The sequence below is a fragment of the Panthera uncia genome, assembly GCF_023721935.1.
Source record: "Panthera uncia isolate 11264 chromosome A1 unlocalized genomic scaffold, Puncia_PCG_1.0 HiC_scaffold_17, whole genome shotgun sequence".
NCBI lineage: Eukaryota > Metazoa > Chordata > Mammalia > Carnivora > Felidae > Panthera > Panthera uncia.
The window spans coordinates 7,782,604-7,794,637 of NW_026057577.1; the positions used below are offsets into that span (position 1 = coordinate 7,782,604).

The 12,034-nt window shown below is 40.7% G+C and overlaps 1 protein-coding gene across 1 annotated transcript in view; it reads right to left on the reverse strand.

Moving 5' to 3' along the window:
• Positions 1-381: 381 nt before the first annotated feature.
• ZNF354C (zinc finger protein 354C) overlaps positions 382-12,034 on the reverse strand; it is an 18,452-nt gene continuing 6,799 nt past the window's right edge. Inside the window, exons 3-5 of the mRNA XM_049649006.1 lie at positions 10,415-10,541; positions 9,910-10,005; positions 382-4,337 (exon numbers count right to left, since the gene is read on the reverse strand). Coding sequence (XP_049504963.1) covers positions 2,923-4,337; positions 9,910-10,005; positions 10,415-10,541 — 1,638 coding nt within the window. The 3' untranslated portion in view covers positions 382-2,922. The remainder of the gene's footprint in view (positions 4,338-9,909; positions 10,006-10,414; positions 10,542-12,034) is intronic.

Below are 12,034 nucleotides of genomic sequence, written 5' to 3' on the forward strand. Positions count from 1 at the left end.
TTTGTCTGTTTCCTCATCACATAATTCAAGTTGTTCCTTTAGCTCTTAGATTTCTTATAAACATGGAAAACAATCCGGAGAGGAGGCTTAATTAGATTTTCATTAAGCATTTTTGGCAAGAATACGTCAGATGATCATGTGTGCCTCGTACTGCATCTCATCAGGAGCCACATAAAGTCAGGTTGCCCCACCGGTAGTGAAACTCAGTTTGACAGCCAGATCTCTCCATTATAAAGGCATATCTTTTCTTTGCGATCGGATCTGTGACCTTTGACACCATATAATGTTCCTTAAAAATTTTTTTCACCTGATGGTTTTACTATCCATTGGATTCTCCTGATTTAATTGCATTGAGGGTTTTAAGATGGTGATTTGTCTATCATTCCACATACAGTTAAAAAGATGGCATTCACCAAATAAGTTCATAGACAGCTTTCCTTTTTTTTTTTTTTTCACTACTTTTTCATAATGGGCTCATTTTTACTTAGCATGTTATACACAATTACAATGATTATTCTTTCCGATGTTTATATTGTGTTAAATTTGACCAGTGAGAGAAACTTCAACTTGGTTTCCGTGTCCTTCTGACATTATCCTTTTTTAAAAGAAAATTTTTTAACTTTATTTGTTTCTGAGAGAGACAGAGACGGCACGACCGGGAACAGGCAGAGAGAGGGTGAGAGAGAATCCTAAGCAGGTTCCATGTGCAGAGCCCAACGCAGGGCTCTTCCCCACAAAATTGTGAGATCATGACCTAACCTGAAACCAACAGTTGGATGCTTAACCGACTCAGCCACCCAGGAGCCCCTGATGTTATCCTTTAAGTGCTTGTCTTTAAGTGCTATCTATTGGTTTTGTTTCATAAAAAGATACCTCAGACACATTTTATATTTTCCCTGCTCCAAATGAGCCGTGGTTATTTTCAGTAGGGAATAGCATTTGGAAACCAAAATCTAGGCACTAAACATGGTCATTGCTATTGGATAACCAAACATGTTTTTATCTGAAATATCTTGCAAATGGCTCTATCCAGTGTTAAACATTGAAGTCTTTATGAAAGCTCATTTCCTAACAAATATACATAAATATATAAAGAGAGATTTTCTAATGAGCTAAGACAGGTCAAGAAGTACACTATGCTGAATGTCTGCATTTAATTCTAAAACCTTTCTCAGACAGACGGTTCTAGCTACTTTTATTAGGACAGTTTTTTAAATGATACCAACTGTGAAACTGAAATATAAGATTGTGGGAAGGAGGCACAGGGAAAATGAAATGTATCTCAAAAATATGGAAAATATTTGGATACCCAATTTTAACCGATGACTAGAAGGTTTAATAATTAAATATTCACTTATCACTTTACACAAAAGACGTATAACAAAAACAAATGAAAAGGCAGTCTTGTATGTGAAAATCGAAAAGCAATTTCACTATCTGGACCTCAGCTGGGTTTGAGGACTTATGTACAGTGATTACAAAAGCAGGTGTAATTAGGGACACATAAGAAAAACAAAGGCATGACTGTAAGCCAATTAACAGGACTGCAGTTAGGAAGAACCTGTCAAACACAGAAATAAAACTGATGAAATTACTGTTGTTGTGCCAAACCAGTTTACAAAACAAACAGTAAGTCATACTCTCGGGACGTGAGATTGGAAGTGAATTATTGTAATTCATACCTATAATTGTCACAGAAAACAGGAGCTGGAAACTTAGATTCTAGTCTCGACTCTGCCCAATAAGCTCAATTTTATTAGCTATAAATAAACTAAATTAAAATTCCACCTGGCTCTAATGAGCTACCAGCTGTAGTCAGATTCTGCAAATACGTACCTTCTGCCACAGAAAACAGAGTATTTGCATCACATTCTCTCCACTGGCCTCAATTTACTACACCTTCTATAATACTAGCCTAAGACTATTCAGTAATGTCAAGTCATGTCAAATTAAGAAATAATGTAAGGAAAAGGAAAAGAGACTCACTTTGGGAAAAATTTCAATTTCCAAAACTGAATTCTAGGTTAATGAAACCATGTTTTTTTAATCATCAAAAACTTTTGGAAAAAATATACATATATTCCAAAGCTTGTGCATATGTATGTTTGTACACATATGTGTATAGATATATAAATATTTATATATATAACCTGCCAGTGACACAGTTCATGAAAAATTGAGCTTGATTCCATGTGAAAATTTGAATTTAAAGAATTCCTTTTTATCTTGAGCTTCTCTTCATGGAAAAGCGTGTGTCCTGTATTTGCCTGCCATTTTAGCAAATTATGGCCTCACGCTTATTCACTTTAACTCAATGACCATTTTTAAAAGAAAATTCATACTGAAGCTTACTCTTAGGGAATAAACTCTAATGAAAGAAACAAAACTTAGGGGCGCCTGGGTGGCTCAGTCAGTTAAGCGTCCGACTCTTGCTTTCAGTTCAGGTCATGATCTCACATTTGTGAGATCAAGTCTTGCATCAGGCTCTGCACTGGGTGTGGGGCCTGCTTGGGATTCTTTCTCCCATTCTCTCTCTCTTTCTCCCCCCACCGCCCCTCTTCCCCACTTGTGCTCGCTCTCTAAAAAAGAAAAAGAAAAAGAAAGAGAAAAAGAAAAAGAAAAAGAAAAACAAAACTCACATTCCATTATTTTTACTATTTTTTTAAGTTAGGCCTTTTATATTTTTTCTATGAATTTAAAAATTATTATATGTTCTTTGTAACCTTAGCATTTAATATTTAATGATTCTTATAAAATTTGACAAATCGGTGCTCTTCATAATTCCATTGATCAATTTTACCATGACTTAGTGGAAACTAGCATATTTCCTCCTGAAGTAAAAAAAAAATCTTTATCTGATCTGCAGTCTGTGCCCTATTTATTATTCTCCAGTGAGGAGTCTTGAATCATTTGAGAGAAGAATTAAACTTCACAGGACTCATCATCTCTGAGAAATCTCTGATACTGAGTAAGGGAGGAGCTATAGATAAAAGGATTCCCATATTCCTTCCATTTATAGAGTTTTTCCTTAGTGTGAACTTTTTTGTGTCTACAAAGGTTTGATCTATAACTGTAGGCTTTCCCACACTCCATGCACTTGTAGAGTTTCTCGCCAGTATGGATCCTCTCGTGCTCTGTTAGGAATGAATACTGGCTGAAGGCTTTCCCACACTGATTACACTGGTAGGGTTTCTCTCCAGTGTGAATTCTCTGATGCCTGTAAAGGTTGGATTTGCAACCAAAGGCTTTCCCGCATTCTCCACATGGGTAAAGCTTTTCCCCGGTGTGAATTTTACGATGTTCACTGAAGGATGAATACTGGTTGAAGGCTTTCCCACATTCATTGCACTGGTAGGGTTTCTGACCAGTATGAATTCGCTGGTGTTCAATAAGGGTGGAGATGCGTGTGAAGGTTCTCCCACATTCCAAGCATTTACACAGCTGTTCTCCAGTATGAAGCTTCTGATGTTCAGCCAGGGATGCAAACTGGCTGTAACCTTTCCCACATTCACTGCATTTATAGGGTTTCTCTCCTGTGTGGATTCTTTGGTGTCTGTGAAGTTTTGCTCTACAATTGAAGGCCTTCTCACATTCAGCACATTTATAGAGTTTCTCTCCAGTATGAATCCTCTGATGTACAGTAAGGGTTGAACACTGGCTAAAGGCTTTACCACATTCCTTACACTGGTAGGGTTTCTCGCCGGTGTGCACCCTCAGGTGTTTGATTAGGGTCGAGCTGCTGCTAAACGCCTTCTCACATTCATTACATTTGTAAGGTTTCTCTCCAGTATGAATTCTCTGATGGGCAAGAAGGGAGGATCTGTGGCTAAACGGTTTCCCACACTCACTACATCTGTAGGGTTTCTCACCAGTGTGAATTCTCTGGTGTTCAATCAGATGGAGACTCTGGTTGAAGCTTTTCCCACATTCATTACAAAGATGAGGTTTTTCTCCTGGGTAAATCTGGATGCATCTCATTAGATCAAAATTCTGTTTAAAATCTCTCCCAAAAGTGTAATGTATATTGGGTATCCTTTCTATAGGAACACTCTGTTGTGTGACAAGAATTGTATTTATAAGTAAGCCTTTCCCCAATTCAAGACGTGTCTGCTTTACATCTCCACTCACAGTTTTTTTGTGTGAGGCCATGATTTGCTGAAGAGGTTTCTTCCGTTGCTCCTGTTCTGTTCCACTCTCCAATTCCAAAGTCTGTCCAAAATCGATGTCCCAGTGACCAAACTTAATGGACTTTTTCTTTATTATTCCCTGAGATGTTTCTTCTATAGAAATGTCCTGTCTGGGAGGTGAGGCTTCCATTTCAGGCCAAGTCTTGAAACCTGGAGTGGATCAGAAGCATTAACGGCACCTCTACGGGAAGAGAGAAACATGCAACCGTGGAACAGTAAAATTGGCAATAGTACATATAAAAGAGGTCTGAGAGGCGGCTGGGTGGCTCAGTTAGCTGAGCGTCCGACTCTTGGTTTCAACTCAGGTCATGATCCCAGGGTTGTGGGATCCAGCCCCATGTCGGGCTCTGCACTGAAAGTGGAGCCTGCTTGAGATTCTCTCTATCCCTCTCTCTCTGCCCTTCTCCCCTGCTCTCTCTCTCTCTCAAAAAATAAATAAATAAAAGAGGTTTTATACCTCTTTTGACCTCAAATATGGACTTGCCACTGGGGAAAAACAGGACAGGATGGAAAGGAAGAGTGGTAAACAGGTGAAGGAGTGGTGTCGGAGAATAGAGTGAACATATTAACATTGGAAACAAAGACATTGCGACTTGAGAGAAGTAGAGGCAGAGAGAACAGGTCGAGCTGAAGGTATGAGGCTACAGAAAAATGTTAGCTCCTAAGCTCGAGTTGAATAAACTGTGGCATATTTCAGTGTATCATTTCCTGTTCTGTATGCCGGGCCATGAGGTAGGTAACTTGTCTTTATTTTCTCCTTTTTTTTTTTTTTAAAGTTTACTTACTTACTTACTTATCTATTTATCTATCTATCTATCTATTTATTTATTTATTTTTGCATAATCTCTACACCCAACATGGGGCTCGAACTCACATCTATCTATCTATCTATCTATTTTTTTTTTTTTTGCATAATCTCTACACCCAACATGGGGCTCAAACTCACAAGCCCAAGATTTAGAGTTGTGTGCCCCTCCAAGTGAGTCAGCCAGGCACCCATATCTTCTTTCTATTCACATGTGGCTTTTATGATGTTAGTGCCCATAGCTGAAACTCTAGGTGTGATCATTTAAAAATATCTGTGATGTTTTCCTTAAATTTTGTGAATCTGTATGTGAATATGATTTTGTATCATAGTCTGTGAAAGGAGAAACAGTCTGTTAATAAGAGGGTGCTCAGGTTTTCAAACTTATAGCAGCCCTGAAGCATGACTGTATTGAGGATTTCTGATCTAAATTCAAGATGCTGACTATAAAGAAGAGGAAAATATGGAATAAATCAGCCTCGTGCAACAACCTATCCCTGGTGATTGGAGGAATAACAGTTTTGTTCACACCTCCCTGCCCCCACTTTTCCCTTCCAAATTGATCACGAGGAAAAACAGATACAGTCACCTCTTCTAATAACCTGCAACCAGAAGACTGACCTCCTTTTGTAGGAATCTTTTTATTTTTATATTTGTATTATTTATTAAAGTTTTAATTTTTTTAATGTTTATTCATTTATTTCAGAGAGAGTGACAGAGAGAGTTTGAGTAAGGGAGGGGCAGAAAGAGAAGGAGACACAATCCGAAGCAGGTTCCAGGCTCTGAGCTGTCAACACACAGCCTGACGTGGGGCTCAAACTCACGAACCGCGAGATCATGACCTGAGCCGAAGTCGGACACTTAACAGACTGTCACCCAAGCGCCCCCTAAAGATTTTATTTTTAAGTAATCTCTATACCCAGCATGGGGCTCAAACTCACAACCCCAAGATCAAAGGTCTCATGCTCCACTGACTGAGCCAGCCAGGCACCCCTGTGAGAATCTCTTTAGACAAATGAAAGTTTACAAGAAATGTGGAGTCAATATGCCCCAAAGTTCTGAAATATGCCCAAGCCCCAAGCTCAGATATGATGTTAAGTGAAAGGATTCAGCTTGAGCTGATTCTATGGAACTATGGGCTCAAATCTGGCTTTCTTTAATCAATCCATGATTGAAAATAGGTTAAAACTAGGTCTGTGTAATTAGGTAATTGTATGTACTTAAATTTAGGTTAATAAAAATCCATCAGGTTTTAGTAATAAAATATATATGATTAAAATTAAATAATAAGAGGAAAAAGGCACACAGGCTATAAATCTGTATAAAAATATAGATTTTTCTTCAAGATGTTAATGGAAAACCTAACAGTTTGCAAGTTAAAGGATTGACCAGGGTACTTCCCCTCTTTTTATCCTTTGTCACAATATGACATTCCCTGCCCATCCAGAAATTTACTAGGCTACTCTAATCTCATTTTTCTAAAGAAATTTAATGACTAAAGCCTAAATCAGTCTCTCTCTCTCTCTTCCAAAACATATTTTACTTAAACATTCTATCACTTAACATATATACATACACGAAGTCTGAAAATAATTCAAGTGTTTGTTCAAGGAGAATATCTTGATTATTGTTAATGTACATTATTAGTGTATATTAATATAGACATATTATGTATATATATGTATATACTATACATACATATTGTATATTATACATGCTATAATGTATATTACATACCTATATTATACATTAACATTATAAACATTAACATTATTTGTTAATTCCTTACTGTGCACATGATAAGCATGCAATTAGAGTGTCTTGCATAAAAAAAATAATGGGAGCATGTGGGTGGTGCAATCGGTTAAGCAACTGACTCTTGATCTTGGCTCAGGTCATGATCTCACAGTATAGGAGTTTGAGTCTGGCATTAGGCTCTGCACTGATGGTGCGAACCCTGCTTGGAATTCTGTCTCTCCTCTCTGCCCGCCCCTTCTTGTGCTCTCTTTCTCTCTCAAAATAAATAAAGAACAACAAAACTGGGCAGAGTTAGTTGGAAAAATTATGAAGAGCAGGTGACCTCAAAAATGAAAAGGGATTCCCTCCTCTTATAACAGACTCCTGAAACCCAGTCATTTATTGAACAAATAGTGAATGATCAGCAATGATAATATGAAATGTACAAATGATTAAACAGTAATGGTTCATTTCTCCTTGATATGAGAAGCCTCGGCTGTATAATGTTGGTGTGAGGTTCAGAGAACCAAGACACCAACACCAACAGTATTAGCAAGCAGTGGTTCTATAAAGGAAGCTGGATAATAAAGAGTGAGGGGATGGATTTCAGTAGAAAATGAAAAGAGGAGTCTATGAGACAGAAAGAAGGCCTGATCAAAGTCATCTGTGGGGAAAGTAAACCTATTTGGGGGCGGGGGGAGGGGCTTAATGACTAAAAGAGGAAATCCAGGTTCGAATTCATTTAAAAAAATTTTTTTAATGTTTATTTATTTTTGAGAGAGAGACAGGGTGCACGCACGAGAGAGCAAGCACACTAGAGGGGGAGGGGCAGAGAGAGAGGGAGACACAGAATCCGAAGCAGGCTCCAGGCTCCAAGCTGTCAGCACAGAGCTGTGAGCTCATGACCTAAGCCGAAGTCAGAGGCTTAACTGACTGAGCCACCCAGGCACCCCTGGAATAACAGGGTAAAGCCAAACACAGAGTTCCTGAACAACTGGCAGAAGAATTCAGAATAATAATACAGGTCACAGGAGGGGTTGTAAGTTCTTAGGCAGATAATAATAAGAAACGGTGGCCTTATTTGGTAAGAACGAGGACAGAGTGGAAGGTGAACAATGATATAGCTGCCATGGTCTGGTTGCACTGAGTACTTAAATCTGAGCTTCCTTGGCACTGAGTTAATCATAAAGACAGTTCAATTACACTCAAAAAATATTAAGTGAAGGCAGTATATTTGATGCTACAGGCACAGAATTCAAAGACAGACCTGGTTTCTTCCTTAAATATGCACAATCCAATTAGGAAAAGAAATAACAGGAGAATAACTATAATTCACTACAACAGATGCTGTAATGGATATGTTCAAGGCATGCAGAAAGTGCTGTATGAATGTGACTGACTGGAAAATGGATGCTGACTGGGAAGCAGGAAAAAATAAGAAAAACCCACAGATGAGGGGGGCAGATGGATCTAAGGTTTCCTGTGGACAAGGGGGAAGCAGTAACCCGAGAAGGAATGACACACAAATGTTAATGAGGGTTCAGGTTTGGCCAGAACATGGAGCCAGAGTGGAAGTGGCCACTGATTTCTATAAAGCAACATGGAGACAGGCTATGAAGTAGGTTTAATGTCACATTAAGGAATTTTACTTTACTCCGTGGATAAAGAGAGAAACAACAAGGTCTCTTAAGGTATGGGAATAACACCTGAGTTTTGAAAAGATCAATCACTCTGCTGATGGCCCAGAAGGCGAGAGAGGAGAACAAGGCTCAGAGAAGGTAGGTAACTTTCCCCGTAGCTCAGAGCACTTGGAAGCAGTGGCAGGGGTAACATGAAATCAGGAAATGTCCAAAGTCAAATCATGATCTTATGTGCTAGGCTGTACTACTCAGTAACTCTTTCTTTGGATAAAACTGTATTTTATTTTCTTTTTTAATTTTTTTAATGTTTCTTTATTTTCAAGAGAGAGTGCACATGCACACGTGCATGAGTTGGCGAGGCAGAGAGAGAGGAAGACACAGAATCCCAGAGCTCGAACTCATGAACCATAAGACCATGACCTGAGCCGAAGTTGGACACTTAACTGACTGAGCCACCCAGGCGCCCCTAGAAAACTGTATTTTAATAAAGGTGAAAAGTATTTGTGAAGACAATGAGCAAACAAAACATGCCAATAAAGGCAAGAATCATAGATTATAAAGGTCAAACCACAAAGACCACAAACCACAAAATATTGCCCAGTCTGTGTCACACGGTGAACAGAAATGACACTGGTGATCGAGGCTTTTCTCACTGCTTTTCAGCTTTTCCAGCTCTGCCAGCAAAGTGTTTGACAACCTCTGATGCACTGTTTCTTCCGTGATAAAGAGAGGTATCTAAATTTGACGGTCTTCAAGTGATCTTCTAACTTCAACAACTTACAGTTTTATGATAAAGACCAGTGAGCTTAGACTAGGCTAGAAGAGGAGTCTACAAACTACAGGTCTCTGGGCCAACTCCAGCTGATACCTCCTTCTGGTGCTAGAAGGCAGCCACACCTATGGGTTGACTACTTACTGTCTCTGTCTGCATTTGCATTACCTTGCACTAAGATGGCGGAGTTTAAGGGCTGCAAAAGAGACCTGTGGCCCCCAATGCCAAAATATTTACCATCTGGTCCACTGTGGGAAAAGCATGCCAAGCCCTGGACCAGAAAAGCTACAGAGGTCCAGGGGAGCTGGTTGACTCTCACAGTGGGACATGACAACCCCAGTCTCCAGGGACATAAAAGGGAAATGCTGAGTTAAGAAACCGGAGACACGGAAGCGTTGACAACACCCTGAAATATGGGGTTGTGAGAGAAATTACAAAGAATTCAAGATGCAACCGAAGGTGTAAAGTTTTTCAAGTCTGTCATGTGTAATTGCAGATGGAAAGAAAACCGTGGAGATCAAGAGGCCAAGACAGCAGAAGGAAGTGGGTGAAGTGGCAGAGAAGGAAAGAGGGAAAGCGGGGCACATTAAGCGAAGAAAGAGGTCTACTCAGGGGCCTTTTGCTGCAAAGAAAACCATTATCACCAAGGAACTTCCCATGAGGGGGCCCTGGCTCAGCACTTCCAGCAAAATTCTCAGAGCACTGCCTCCTCCTGACCTGCTCTCATATATACCCCGCCCTGTGCCCGGTTCCCAGCCGCGCACTCACCTAGACAGGCGTCTTGAGGGGTTTCCCTTTCCACCACGCAAGGATCCTCGCCTTGCTGCAACCGGCAGATCACCTTTGGCGTCGAAGATGGAATCCCTGCTCGTGGGGAAGGGAATGGAGTTTGAGCAGATGGGGCAAGTCCAGAGCTCACAAACCAGAGCCAACAGGGCAGAGAAGGGAGCCTGGGGAGGTGGGGCACGCAGCACATCGAGGGTGGGTTTGGTTCAGAAACAACACAGCCTTATCCCTCTTCCCCCTTGACCCCCACAGTACCCAGTGAGTGGAGGAGAACCACCCTGGTCAGGAGGAGGACCACCCTGGTCAGGAGGCAGGTGGGAGGAAGGCAGAGGAAGGGCATCCGGACACAAATGCATGCCTTGAATTCCACAGAGGCTCTTCCTTTCCCAGGGGCTCGTTAGGGGAGAAACTGCGGACTCTGAACCCCACAGGGGCAGCTCTAAGGCGCTCCCGCAGCGGATTCTCCCTTACAGACGAGCCTCCTTACCCAGCGAGACCAGGGTGCCATAGTTCTCCAGCATCACCTCCCGGTACAGGGTTCTCTGCGCAGAGTCCAGGCGCAGCCATTCGTCCTGGCTGAAGACCACGGCCACGTCCCTGAACGTCACAGACTCCTGTAATGGCAAACCCATTCCTGCTCACCCAGGACCAAGTTCTCCACCACTCGGTAACGCCGGTGACGCAGGGATGTGCGACAACCAACCCTGATGTCCCAGGGTTCTAAGTATATTTCAAATGGACTATTTATGTTGCTTTTTGGACCCCCCCCCATTGACAATTATACAAATATTTACTGAGAACCCACCAGGTGTTGTGAGGGCAAAGTCGGGGAGAAAGGCCAAGTCCCCGCCAAAAGGGAATTTAAATCCCAGGCTAGGATCTGTCAAGTGAGCACAGACATCCACCTCCCTCTCACTCAAAATCCAAATTAAAGGAAAGGGGGGGAAAAATCAGAATACACTTAGAACAATGCCAGAAAACTGGAAAAACCATTAGTAGAACCGAGACAAAAAAGAATTTCTGAGATGTAAAAGCAAATGGTAATAAAAATAGTATTAGCTTATGTTTATTGAATACTTGTATGTCAGGAACTGACAGGAACTTTGAACATAGTATCTTCATGAAGTTTCACAGAAATTCTATGAGGAAGACACTATAATTAAATTGTTTTGCAAGTGAAGAAGCAGCTCAGAGAGGTTAAGTTACCTGCCAAGGTAATCCTGTTAGAAACTGGTAGAGATTGGAACTGAATTCAGGCAGACTGACCACTAAACTAGACTGTCACATGGGTATCCACTGTCTATGGAAATTAAAAGACCCGGGGTCCCAGAGCTTCCTTGGGATTCTTAGTCTCCCTCTCTCTCTCTGTCCCTTCCCCACTGGCTCTTGGTCTCTCTTAAAAATACACATTTTAAAGAAATTAAAAGTAAATAAAAGACCCAAAGAACCTGCAAGACTATACACGTGCCAAAAGGGACTGTGAGAAAGTCAGTTCTTCCAAGAGAACTCCGTTAATCTGCAAAATGAGAGAAATCAGAGGCTGGCCAATTATCAACTCTTATATGAAGGAGCTGTAAGGCATGAAAAAGGAATATGTATGCTTTCACCTTGTGATTCTACTGTTAGGAGTCCACTATAAGAGAGCCTCACACAACTGAGTAGGGTTATTTGTTCAAAGATGTTTCTGGAAACTTTATTTGTAAGCCAATGGTTGTGGTAGGCTGAGTAACAAAACCTGTGAATGTTATATATATTACTAAAAGGACCCTGAAGATCTTCTTAAGGATTTTATTTTTGAGATGAGAAGATCCTGATTATCCAGATGGATCTGGTATATACATATATGTGCACACAAAAGTATTTGGAAGAATACAACAAGCTGTCCACCCTGATTATTCTTTCGTGTTTGTGGAGGAGCAGAAAAGCAATTTTTTGCTTATTACTCTCTACCCTTCCAGTAGGCTGACATTGTTTACAGGGTGTGTGCATTTATTCCGAAATTTTTAATTTTTGTATTTTTTGGAGAGAGAGAAAGTGCACGTGTGGGGGGGAGCAGAGAAAGAGAGAGAGAGAGAGAGAGAGAGAGAGAGAGAGAGAGAGAGAGAGA